This window comes from Gymnogyps californianus, chromosome Z (assembly GCF_018139145.2).
Source record: "Gymnogyps californianus isolate 813 chromosome Z, ASM1813914v2, whole genome shotgun sequence".
Classification (NCBI taxonomy): Eukaryota; Metazoa; Chordata; class Aves; order Accipitriformes; family Cathartidae; genus Gymnogyps; species Gymnogyps californianus.
Window position 1 is genome coordinate 1,131,028 of NC_059500.1, and position 13,136 is coordinate 1,144,163.

The 13,136-nt window shown below is 40.8% G+C and overlaps 1 protein-coding gene across 2 annotated transcripts in view; it reads left to right on the top strand.

Annotated features, from left to right (window-relative positions):
• The window catches only part of MCTP1 (multiple C2 and transmembrane domain containing 1), a 285,660-nt gene that overhangs the window by 41,191 nt on the left and 231,333 nt on the right, over positions 1 to 13,136 (top strand). Inside the window, exon 1 of one of the 2 annotated variants that reach the window (XM_050912971.1) lies at positions 563 to 804. The exons of the other annotated variant lie outside the window; for it this stretch is intronic. Within the exon in view, the coding sequence (XP_050768928.1) occupies positions 718 to 804 (87 nt within the window). The 5' untranslated portion in view covers positions 563 to 717. Of the gene's footprint in view, positions 1 to 562; positions 805 to 13,136 lie in introns of those variants that run through there. 2 annotated transcript variants of the gene reach the window in all.

Below are 13,136 nucleotides of genomic sequence, written 5' to 3' on the forward strand. Positions count from 1 at the left end.
AGTCTGGAACTCTTCACCTGCTAGTGGCCATGTAGGCACATTTGCTGATAGAGCACATGGCAAGCTGGAATTCTGTATCCGAAAATCAGAATTATATTTGGCAGAGTTTGTTATTGTCTTCACCTTTGCATTTGAGTGAACTGTTTCAGAAATAAAAAAATTTGCATCAGCCGAGCACTGCAGTTACAATTTGTCAGCTGGAAGAAGTGGAAATACAACCTGATGACCACATGTCTGCTTGTTTATGAAGAACTTTTTCAAGAACCTAATTTCTGTGTTAGTAATTTTAAAAATTTTTTTTTATAAAGTGTTTTTCAGAAAAAAAAAATTGCAGGACAGAAGTTGTGTAGGGAGTTTTTCACTCATCGTCTGACTGCGCTGTGTCCGAACTCCATCTCCTAGGTGGGCTCTTTTTGCTCACTTGCCAAGTTTAGCTTCTGTGAAGGTCACAGCTGCTGTTAAGCAGCCAGAACTTAACAAGAAGTCAGATTGCTGTACGGAGCATGAATGGCAGAGCTTGCACCTGCTTTGCTCTCGAGACAAACACCACTCAAACACTGCTGGGAGTGTATTTGTAAATTTTAATTCCACAGGCTCTAGCTAACCTTAGTTTTTCTTGCCTACGAGATAAGTGAAAGTATTTACCCCCGCTACACAGCTGAACGAGGAAGGAAGCAGTGCGCAAAGGAAGCAGTGCGTGAAGGAAGCAGCCGTGTTATGAACGTGTATGAATACATGTGTGCTTCCAGAAGTGTTCTCGGGGCTTTACGGGCATGTATGAAGAACAGAGTCTTGCTAAGACGAGTAAGTGGTTTAAATAGGTAAACTGAAATAATTGCATGATCTGCTTCTGATGAGAGCCTCTGTGAACTTTTCTGTCAGAATATTCCTGTTCATAGGAACTAACGAAATAATTTAATAATTGTGTCTCTGGCGTTCAGGGATTTTTTTGGTTTGTTGCCTTTTTTTTTTTTAAATCTTTTTCTCCTACACTTTTCCTGTGCTGTGATAAACCTATTTTGTTTGTGTAGATTCCAGTAGTGTTAAGGCTCTTCTGTTAACAGGTAATGAGTTTCTGTGGGAAGGGTGCTAATCCACATGCTGGGACACCTGGATGCTGCCACTCCCTGAAATCGTTTCACCAAGTCCTGTGTTTCTGCTTCTGTTTCTATGTTAATAGTATCCCTTACTCACCAATGCCATAGTAGTAAAGATGAGTTAATTATTAACCACCAGTTTCTCCATCAAGTATTGTAGCTTCAACATTAAGGACCTCGGCTTGGGTTAATCAGCACGAGTATTGCTGCAGGTTCCCTTCGCAGTTTGTTCAGCTGGGGCTAAATTTGGCTCCGCAGTTCAGCTACCTAGCTAGCTTGAGTTAAATCTCAGCCAGCTGCAGCCACTGCAAGGTGCATCACACCTAAAACTGATGGCATTTCAGCCAAGATTAGGAGACTTGATTCTGCTTTTGGAACACTGTGTAGCTTATACTTTAAGTAATAATAAATGCCGAACTTTGCAGTGTACCATCATCCAAAATGACGTGCAGTGCAAACTTACTTCATCAGGTGGGATGGAGTCTCAAAATAATCATCTTTACTTAAATGAGGCAACTCCTCCACTGTAGAAGTTTAATTTATGACTTTGACCTCAGTCTAGTAAAATACTTCAACATGTATGTAATTTTAAGCATATAAGGGAAGAGTTGAATGGATTTGTATTCTGGTGCCAAACAACAGCAGGCCCTCATTGTTTCTTCACTTTGAGAAGTATTTGTGATCCTGCTGATTTTTTACTCAAACCCAGTAAGTGTATTCTGAATCTCTGTTGAATAGATAAATAATGAAAATAGTGAATTTCACTGAATTACAGTTATTCTGTTGTGGTGGTCGTTCTCTAAAAGCAAACATTTCCCTGCCTATGCTGCTTCAGAGAAATTTTGATTCTGTATTTTTAAAGTTAATTTAAAAGTAGTTTATATTAAACATAATGTCTAGTTAGTAAGCTTCAACAAATGCACATTGCTTTTCAAAAAGTGCATGTGTTCAAATGCGTAGCGCCTGTTTTCAGATTTATGTGTAACAACTGGAGACATTTCCAGCTTTATGTGTAACAGCTAGGACATTTCTGTTTCTTTTAAGAATAATGCAGTGGGGGGGATGAAAGCCTTCGAAATAATTCTTCAACAGAAGTTATCTATGAAAGGAATTCCCCGAAAGGAATGCTGATACTCAGTTCCAGGAAGGAAGAGGTATATAATCTCTTACAGTGCAAGAATACCACAAAAATTGTGTATATGACTGTTTGTGTTACTAATTTCTATATAATCTGACGTATCACACAAGCAGTTTCTGAAAGCGGATCTATTCCAGATCCTGGTTGTTAATTTATGTTTATATTGTTGTTCTTGTAGTGTGCAAAATGTACAGTCAAGATGTTATTTCACTTTTCAAGTATATTCTTTATCTGAGGTGACAAATTGAGTATATGCTATATTAGTTATTTCACCTGACCATATTTACACTATCTTTTAAAATTTTGAGAATTCTGTCAAGTAGTTGGGAACAAGTAGAGCAAACATTTGTCCGAGTTCTACGAATAAGGCAAAAAAGTCTGTGTGTTAGAAAGGGAATGTTCTTTGCTAACAGTGATCCTCCAGTTTCTGTATCTCTCATAGTTAAACATTAGAGACTTGTTGCACAAGTTACAGGTTATCAGTATCACTAAATGAAGCACCTCTCTGTCTTCCATCCCCGATATTTTGGTGATCGGTGACAGTGTGGCGATTGCAATACCCCATTGCTTGTAAGAGGGTGCTCCAGTTCCATTACCTTTTGCTTGGGTTAGTTTATTAAGAAGTGTTCTTTAAGTCTTTGTTGCAGTGAAGGAGGCGTTAATGTGTTCACCCACGGGTTTGTATTGGGCGTGATTGTCTCCTGTGATGCAACTGATCTGGAGAGATCAGTATGCAAAGGGCATGCAGGCTTTTTCTTTAACTATTGAGTTGTCAGAGGGCAATAGAAAGAAATGTCTGTGAGTGGAGCACTTCCTCAGGAAGTATGAGTGCTTTTGTACCATATAAACTTGGCAGCTAGGTAACTTAATGTGCTTAAGTTTAGATTTATTCCATTGAGAGATTTCTGGCCCTTCCAGATGTGGATTTTTTGGAAGTAATTAAACATGTATGCGTGTACATTCGTATGTTTACATGCAGGGGTGTGTGTATGCCTAAAGTGTCTTCATTTGTGTACATCAGTGCTACAGCAGAAGAAACTTGAGGTTTCACTGCGCTTCAGTTACATAGCACTGGGAAGAGTCTACTCTAAATCTTTGGCTCTTCTCAGTGGTGATTTCATGTTTTTGTTAGTTATTTTCTGTGCCACTGTCAAACTCTGAATCTGAATTTCTTTTGTGCAATCAGCGATGGAAATGGTTTATCACAGAACTGAGGAGGAAGAGCGTATGCCACATGTGACGCCCGGAGAGCGGTGAGACATCCCAGCAGTCTTCTCTACCTTACCCAAAGCAGTTTGCTGATGCCATTGTATAATTTAAATGGCTGTGTTTCATGAGTGTGCTGTGTTTATTTAGCCCTGGTCATGTAAGGGGATTACCTTAAAGAACCGGGACAGACTTCTGGCAAATACTTTTTCTGTTTGGGATGAAGTGCTCTGTTCACCAGTAACGTTGTAATGTATCTCAAGTGTAGCGGAGGAGATGTGAGCAGTCCATTGTCCTAAAATATAAATTAATATGTTAAATATATGCAGTTGGGTTGCATTTTAGTGGTAAAATAGTGCCTCCTCATGCAAATGGAGAAACTGATTAACTTGCTGCCTTGCTGGATGAGGGAGAAGTGACGTGACTTTAAGATTGCCTAGATCCAGAGGCTCTGCGGACAATGATGCTCCTAATGCTGTGGATAACTGGACATGAAAGTGGAAGGTTACTTCTTCCATGTATCCCTGAGCAGCTGGTCCTGTGCATGAAGGCAGAGGACTCTAGCAGCAGCCTCCTTAGATTAAACAAGGGACAGGGAGAAGAGCTCGGCTTGCTGCCTCTCAGAAACTGGATGATGGGGAGAAACTACGTTCAGTAGGCAGGTTTTAAACCAGGGCTTCATTTATAGTTGTGGTGGGTTGACCCTGGCTGGACGCCATGTGCCCACCAAAGCTGCTCTATCACTCCCCCTTCTCAGCTGGACAGGGGGGAGAAAATATAACGAAAAAGTTCGTGGGTTGAGGTGAGGCCAGGGACATCACTCAGCAATTACCGTCATGGGCAAAACAGACTCGACTTGGGGAAATTAGCTTAATTCATTACCAATCAAATCAGAGTAGGATAATGAGAAATAAAACCAAATCTTAAAAACACCTTCCCCCCACCCCTCCCTTCTTCCCGGGCTCTACTTCACTCCTGATTTTCTCTACCTCCTCCCCCCACAGTGGCACAGGGGGACAGGGAATGGGGGTTTGGGTCAGTTCATCACACGCTGTCTCTGCCGCTCCTTCCTCCTCAGGGGGAGGACTCCTCACACTCTGCCCCTGCTCCGGCGTGGGGTCCCTCCCACGGGAGACAGTCCTCCACGAGCTTCTCCAACGCGAGTCCTTCCCACGGGCTGCAGTTCTGCCCGAACTGCTCCAGCGTGGGTCCCTTCCACGGGGTGCAGTCCTTCAGGAGCAGACTGCTCCAGCGTGGGTCCCCCGCGGGGTCACAAGCCCTGCCAGCAAACCTGCTCCAGCCTGGGCTCCTCTCTCCACGGGGCCACAGCTCCTGCCAGGAGCCTGCTCCAGCGCGGGCTTCCCACGGGGTCACAGCCTCCTTCGGGCATCCCCCTGCTCCAGCGTGGGGTCCTCCACGGGCTGCAGGTGGAGATCTGCTCCACCGTGGACCTCCATGGGCTGCCGGGGGACAGCCTGCCTCACCAGGGTCTTCCCCACGGGCTGCAGGGGAATCTCTGCTCCGGCGCCTGGAGCACCTCCTCCCCCTCCTTCTTCCCTGACCTTGGTGTCTGCGGAGTTGTTCCTCTCACATCTTCTCACTCCTCTCTCGGGCTGCAATTGCTGCTGCGCAGTAACTTTTTCCCCTTCTTAAATCTGTTATCCCAGAGGCGCTACCACCGTCGCTGATGGGCTCGGCCTTGGCCAGCGGCCGGTCCGTCTTGGAGCCGGCTGGCATGGGCGTTATTGGACACAGGAAGCTTCTAGCAGCTTCTCACAGAAGCCACCCCTGCAGCCCCCCCGCTACCAAAACCTTGCCACGCAAACCCAATACAATAGTTACAAATCAAAACCCTTTCAGCATTTCTAATCTAGTAAGGAAACTCTCCGAGGGCCATGTATTTTCCCAGTTAGCAAGTATGTGACTTCTGTGGGCAAGATGCAATAGTTGTAGTGATGGAGAGTTTTTCAGCCACTGCTTTACTTTCGTCTCTTATAGGACATAAAGCATGTTCAAGGGAGATGGAGATCTGTCAGAGCAGTGATACACATGAATAAACTCTGTCATTGTTTCAGTTGTATTTAGCTGTATCGTTATATAATTGTTCTGAAAGAAACTCTAAAGTGTTATGTAAGTTATGCTTCTTCATCCTAATTATCTGTTTAATTAAACTTACTAGAAGTCTTTGAGGGAAAATAGTTCTTTAAGAGTGATTACAAATAGCTTTTTTATGTTGCCTGTCACTTTAAGATTAACATTAGTAAAATGAAGTAGTACTTGCTTTTCAAAGGAGAAAAATTGTATTATAGCCATATTTCTAGAAAATGTTTTTAAAACATGCTTTTCAGGTAACCATGGAGGCATAAGACAGCAGTCTATTCCTTGTAACTGATGAGGAACACGGTAGTAATATTACTCGCTAAACCACAGCTGTTAATCCTTCAGAAGAGTATGCTGCTGACACTGGAATTTTAATCTGACCTCTCTTCTGTTATTTCTATCCTCTGTTTCTAGCAAATGAACAGTTGGGATTTTTTTGTTGTGTTGTTTTGGGTTTTTTTAAATTATTTTTATGGTTGTTTCAGTGGTAATTTATAAGTGAATGATAATGCTTTTACTGGTAATGTGTACGGTTTCAGAATTGTCATACTGTAGCAGTACTTTAATAAGCATCAGTAATTAATTCTTACTGTTGTAAACATCCTTGTCTTTCAGAGCCAACAGTGAGCAGATGACTGAAATTGTTTCCTAAGTGCCCACTGAAATCTTAAGTGACTGCAAGGCTGTGTGTGCCTTACAGCCAGTGCTAGCTAGCTGGGTGTGATACCCGGTTTCTTCTATGAAGATAAATTGTTTGATGCCCTGTGAAGTTAAAAGCAGAACTGTAGTCATGGGATTTCAAGTTCCGCTGCTATAATTGCTGACTTTTTCTTCTTTGTTCCTTATTTCTTTTTAAAAATTGAAATGGTTATAAGAATATTTGAAATAAGATAGATGCCTGTCTGCAAAGTGATTCTCGAAGTATTAAGTCTGATTAGAGTACTAGATACATTCATACTGTTTATGAAAATGTAGAAAAAGATCTCGTGAGCCATTTAAAAGTGCCTGAGGGATGAATAGATGCAAATACCTTTGTCTTTAAAATTTGCTTGCAGATTTTCTTTTTCATTATGCTTATTCATCTTTTGTTTGCATGGACTCTAACAGAACAAGCAGATTGCTTTCTTTCGTTGTATGTTTTGCTGGCAAGCACAATTAAGCAACTATTTGAAGCGCTAGCTGACATTTTAGATTTGTACAAATGCTGTGCTTCGCCTTAGATTTGTATAGGGAACTCATAACCAGAATTCGTAGATAGTGGAATGGGAACTAGTCTCAACACTTACTGCATGTTTCATTGCTGCAGACTCTCTCTGATGGTTTTGGTCAGCTCTTTTAGTGTTTGAATTTCTTTTCTGGTTGGATTATGTTCAGTGTTTTACTGCAATGTCAGTGGCCTCATGTGGATGGCCCTGTGACAGGATACCTATTTTCTGAGCAAGATTTGTATCAGTAGCATCCAGCTGCAGCTTCCTATTGTTAGACGAAAGGACTTTCTCTCACTCTCGCATTCTCTCTCATTTTTATTCATGCCTGGTTATTTTCTTGGGGCCATGGAGTTTTGCCATGCTGCCCTATACCCTGATACGTTTTCCAACATGCAGTCCTCCTTTTACGCTGCAGTTATCAGGGCTTATTGAATGTCTTTGAAGATGATGTGGCTGGAGCCAAGGTGAAATGGGGCCCAGAAACTTTCAGGTTTTGAGAACTGCAGATTTTTACAAGGTGTTCTGGAGGTGTGTGTTCGTTTAGGTTTGACCTCATCTTTCTTGTGGGAGACTGAGATTTGTCAGTATTTCAATCTTAATATAGTGTTTCTAGCTTCTTTTTTTTCTTCTTCAGGTTATTTATAGGGGAGAGGGCATTCTGTTATTATTACTATTTAAAAAATATTTTTGTTATGCCTGTATAGGAAATCCAAATCTGTGCATGTGATACCCATTCACTTTTCATGCAGAGCAGACGCCTGCCGCTTTGGGTAGTTGTAGGCTACTGACCTGTTCTTGCTCACTTTTGCCTCTGTAGAGGGAGCTAAAAACTGAATCATTCACAGTCAGCAGCTTCATTGTGAGGTGTTGATAAGTCTTTGTTCTAGTCACTGATGAATTATGGAAGCCCCCCCTCCCCCCTTGACAGGGCAATTGTCTGTAAAGAATTGCAATAGATTTGTCTTTGAATGTGCCAACGTGTTTTGTTGGAGTTCATAATTTGATATTGATGGCCTGTAGCACTTTCTGCTGTGACTATAGGAATATATTCTCATTAGAGAACATAACTAATATAAGGTTTGTAAGGTAATGTATCTTATTACAATTCTGTTTTTGTTCAGGAGCAGAAACTGGTCTTAATTACATATGTTCAAGTGACTGCTGAAACACTTAAAAATATCAAATGTTAAAGAAAAATCTGATGAGAAGTAACGTTGACAAAGGCAAAACATTGACTCGCAGTTCTCTTGGCGTGTAGTATTCAAATAAGAATGACAGAAACTTAGTGGCTTCGTGTTATAAATCTGGTATATTTAAGTCCAGTATATGGTTGCAGACTGAACAGAAGTCCGTAACTGATGTTCCTGTTGGCATATATCTAGTAGTATTGCTGAAGCGTATCAGGAAAGGGATCACTAATGTGTACGCCAGGGACATCTATTGAAAATGCCTTTGAAATGTGTAATTTTAAAAGGCAAGATGCAGTCCTCTCCTTGTACATCTGAGGTGTCAGGATGTATCTTGCGACACTGGCTTCCGTGCTTGAGTGTGCATGTGCAAATGGCACACCGAACCTGCTCTGAACCAGCTTGGTGAAACACTGTGAGGAGGAGGCCCGCAGTGGTTAGACAGGGGAGAGGAGGTGCATGGGAGAGCTCTGTTACCTTGCTTTGGATGTTACTGAGCTTGTGCTGAGGGCAGGAGTGGGAGATTTGAGGCATAAACTTAGCCTTTTCCTTTCATGCCAGTGACAGCATTACAGGGAGCTGATCTAATACTGCACAATTACATCTAAAAATTTTTGCTGCACAGTGTCATTAAAACTCATGTTAAAAATAGTTATGCACAAAACCCAGTCATTTTCCAGCATCACTGAACAGAAATATTTCTACTGAGGTTTTTCAGTGCATTCCATCCAATGCTTTGCAACACTTTATTTTATGATCTAGAAGTAAATATATTTGCTGTTAATAAAATTGGCAGGCAACACATTGCAGAAAGGCATAGATGACAGCTCGATGACTTTATAAACTAGCCTCATTTAAACAAAGAACAGTTTTTAAATAGAGTAAAAATTGGTATTTGCCTATACACCGAGCAATGAGAAATGCAGATCTCCTCTCTCTAAGAGAGGAATAGTATCCTGGAAAGGAGAAATTATAAAAGGGATCTAGGAGTCATAGTTAGCAAGCAATTTGGTGAGAGAACCTAGTGTAACATTGCAGCAAAATGATCGATAGTGACCTTGAGATTTATAAAACTGAAAATCCTGACTGCGAGGAGAGTTGATTTCACCTGTGAGTAAGGAGCGGCTGAGAAGGACATGAGAATATTGCACGCGGTGTCTGCATTTTTAGGAGGATGTTGAAAAATAGAGTCTTGGGTTGTCACACATATAATTTGCAGGTTGAAGAAAATGCCGAACAGAGAAAACCTTAGAGTTGAATATGCTCAGCTTACCTAAAGGAAGGTGGAGAATGATTATAATCCAGGAGTACCTCAGCAGAGCAAAAAAGGTCTCTTCAGTAGATTTTTCCCTGCAAGATTGCTAGTGGTGAGAGTAGGGGAAAGGGAGACAGTATCTTGCTTGCTTCTGCAACATTACATAAATGTAGGCACGTCAATCAAGTCCCTTTGGTGGTTCTTATGTAAAAAGGCATATCTAACTTATTTTTATTAGGATGATTAGCTTTGAGAGCAACCTGTCAATGTGTATAGCAGACTTGCTATCTCTCTGCACCCCAGGACGATCTGTTTTGTCCGAGCAATGGGATGGACACAGTGGCAGGCCGGTATATGTCAGCGTGCTGCAGAGCAGTCAACGTGTGATTTCATAGTCCTGTGAAGTCTTAAGTCCTGAAATTGGTGGGTCAGTGGAAACTTGTATGGGTTTTCTGATCTTTTTTCTTTTCTAAATGTTATGCCATGGAACTTACTGAATCAGGCCATGCTTGCTTGCTGTTTTTCGTGACGTGTATTACGTTGTATGTTAAACCTGATTGAGTCTAAAGGGCATTCTTCTACAGAAAGCACAGGATGTCCATAAGTAGATTTGAGCATTCTTTTTAAAAAGCTGCATTATTTCTATGTTGTACTTTCCCTGACAGTTCTAAAAAGAACTTGTATGTAGCAGGGATATACTTGCATTGCTCTTTGCACTGATGCCAACATGGCATGTTTGACAGATCTGTACCTTACTTAAATGAGCAGATAGCATTTAATCCCGCAATTTATATATCCAAGTCAGAAGAACTTCAAAGCACAAGAACTCTTTCTGCACTGTAAACAGAATAGTTGTTCACAGCAATGGTAAGTCATTTTGTATTCATGTGTTTAAGAGCTTGGGTTATGAAATGCATTCTTCTCTTTTTTTCTTTTTTTCTTCCTTCTGTGTGCCAAGCTATGAGTTACTGAGGGCCTAGTTAGAGAGGTGCTGAGCTCCCACAGGGACTGTGACACTAGTGGGGTGTTGCAGGTTTCTGCCTGTGTTCAAAACCTCTCAGAGCTGGGCTCTAAAAGGATGGATTTCCCACGTAAATGAGTTTGTTTACGATTTGTGTTCATAAGTTCCTATAACAAAGGCATGCTGAAGTGGGGGGAAAACATGCGTCAGTCAGAACTTAATTACAAATGAGGCTGGGGTTAAAGCATTATCTTTGCAAAACAAAGGAAGGAGGGAAAGATAATAATTTGAAACTGCATATGCAACACTGAAGAGAAGCTATTACACTTTATAGAAAATGTAACTAATTGACATACAGTACACCTGAGATTGGAGGAAGTAGGGCAGAAATACTGGAATACAGGACTGGGAGTACCTCCTGGATGCAGTCTTTCAAATATGGTTTATAACCGTGTCATCTTACCACGTTTGAGAACTAAGAGACTCCCTGGGAAATGAGGTACGCTTTCCCTCTCCTGTTTCTACTCTCGTCCTAGAACTGTACTCCTTGGGTAACGGAACATTTCCTTCAGTTTTCCAGCCCAGATTTGTTCATGATCATTGGCAATGTTATACCTTACTTAAATAGCTAGTCTTTGCCTGCATGATCTGTATACAGACCACCATGTACATGGCTGAGTTTTGATTATTTTTGGGTTTTTTTTTTTTTAAACGACTTCCGCCCCCACCCCAAGATAAAGAAATGTTTTGGTATTGGATAGCTTATTACAGGTGGTTTTTTCTGCATGTTTCCTTGTATTGGCATAATGCTTAGAAGCAACAGTTGCATATTGCTGGGCTCTGCACAAACAGTAATACCATGGTTCCCTCTCTGCATATATAACAACTTTTTTTTTTATCCATCTGTTAGTTGTATTGAAGTTTTCTAAGATTTTATTTAATGAATTAAAAACAAAAACGTGGCAACTATACCTAAGGAGCCTTACCAGTTGTTCGCAGCTTGAGGAAGTCTGAGTGCCAGCCACTACCACCCTGGTGTTTGGGTGATGGCTGGAGCATGAAAACACCACAAATGCCCAATTCCAACTTAGTGCTCCTTCAGGCAGAGGGGACTGTGCAGTTGGAGGGCACTCTACCAGCTGTTGCAACCACGTTTCATGTTATTTTCCTATTCAATCTCATGGGTTGAAATGAATCAGCAAAGTAGAGCTGATGTGCGTGTTGAGTTTGGAGGAATAATCCTTTTAAGTAGTGAACAGCTATTTATTGAACAGTAAACCTTAACTAGAGCAGAGCCATTCTCTGCTATTATTACTTACTGTAACCGTCACCCAAAAAAGCATATATGGCCATTATTTAGAAAAAGCATCTGGAAAGCAGATGCTAAAGCATCTGCTTCAGTGATTGGTGATGCAGTGGTTTTAAATGAATATCCTGCATCCCAGATCTGTTAGATCATATAATGAGTTTTACTGCATATATTATACCTTATGTAGATTACTTGAGTTGAATGTATAAATTTGTGCCCAGCTTATGGCTAGTAGCTAGATACATTTAGACAGATATGCAGTTGATAGTTGCTTGGCCAGAAAAACATTCAAATAAGGTTAGGTACTTGATGGAAGATAAACAGTTAATAATAGGAACAGGTAAAAGCAAAATAAAGATATGCCAGAAAGCTCAGTCTTCAGTCTTGAAAGGTGTGGCCTGTTGTCTTTCACTGTACTTATGGTGTCTTGTCTAGGCCTGGCATTTTTGTAAGCGTTGGAATTTCTTCTGGCTTGCAGAAGTCATGCTTTTGCAGGTGATTGGGAATTCATCAGCACAAATGATTTTATTATGGACAATGTAATACCTTTAAAATTACCTCTTATCAGAGCAGCTCCCTTCTATGTGCCCTCACCCATAAACAGAAACTAAAGAACTTTGGATTTGTTCAGTTTCCCTCAGGAGTGGCTTCATTCACCAGCAGATCTGTTTGTAGGGACTGCAGCAGGAACCAGTTTAGAATCTGTTCCTGGACTGACTGTTGTCAGATCTCCTCCAGCGTCTGCCATCTGTAAACTTTGACCCACTTGTTTCATACAGTTCCTTTGATACCCTGAATATTGGAGGATGTCGCTGGCATTGTCATGGTTGCTTCTGCCTGGGTGAGGCAATCTGAACAGTTCTCCATTGATTTGTTCCACATAGGTTTTTGCAATATCTCGACACAAAAAGCTGTCTGTCCTACATTTTCTTTCTGCTTGGTAAGAAAAGAGAGCGGTAGTACAGCACATTTCAACTCTCAGTTTGTGCCATCACAGTTTCATACACACTTGAAAACTATAATTGCCTAAAATTTTTTTGAAGCACTCTAATTCCAAAACTGATCTGTTGTTTTCTTTTGTGTCCCTCCTGCTGAAACGTAAGCAAATCTTACAGCCTTTTCATTGTTTGGCCTATCATAGACATTGTAGATTAAATTCTGTCACAAATTCTGAGCATCAGAGATGCATCTGTTATTTAAATGCCCGATTAGAGTTCTCTATGTAGTCTGCCTCTGTGTTACGGTAAGTTTTTTTGCATTTACTGGGCAGTAGCTATTCTGATATATTATTATAATTAAATTTATACCTGTGGAGCAAATGAATTGAAAATAGCAAACCCAGCCCTTCCCTGTCCAGAGCTACTGATTAAACAGTTATAGTAACTGTTTTTAGATCACTTTTAGTATGTGTGTCAAGCTCACATTAAATCATCTTTAAAATGTGTATATATGTAATGCACTTTGAATTTGTCTATTCATAAACAAATGAATCATGTATGTATTCAAAACGAGTGGTTCATAAAAATTTTAGCAGAGAGGTAATGCACTCCGGTACATTTAAAATCATATTTAAAAATTCACATTCTCTCAGGAATTAGGTTAATTGAATGTTTGATGAGGACTCCCCAAACTCATATGGCAGACTCTTGTTCCTCTCCAGCTCCTTTCAGAGACA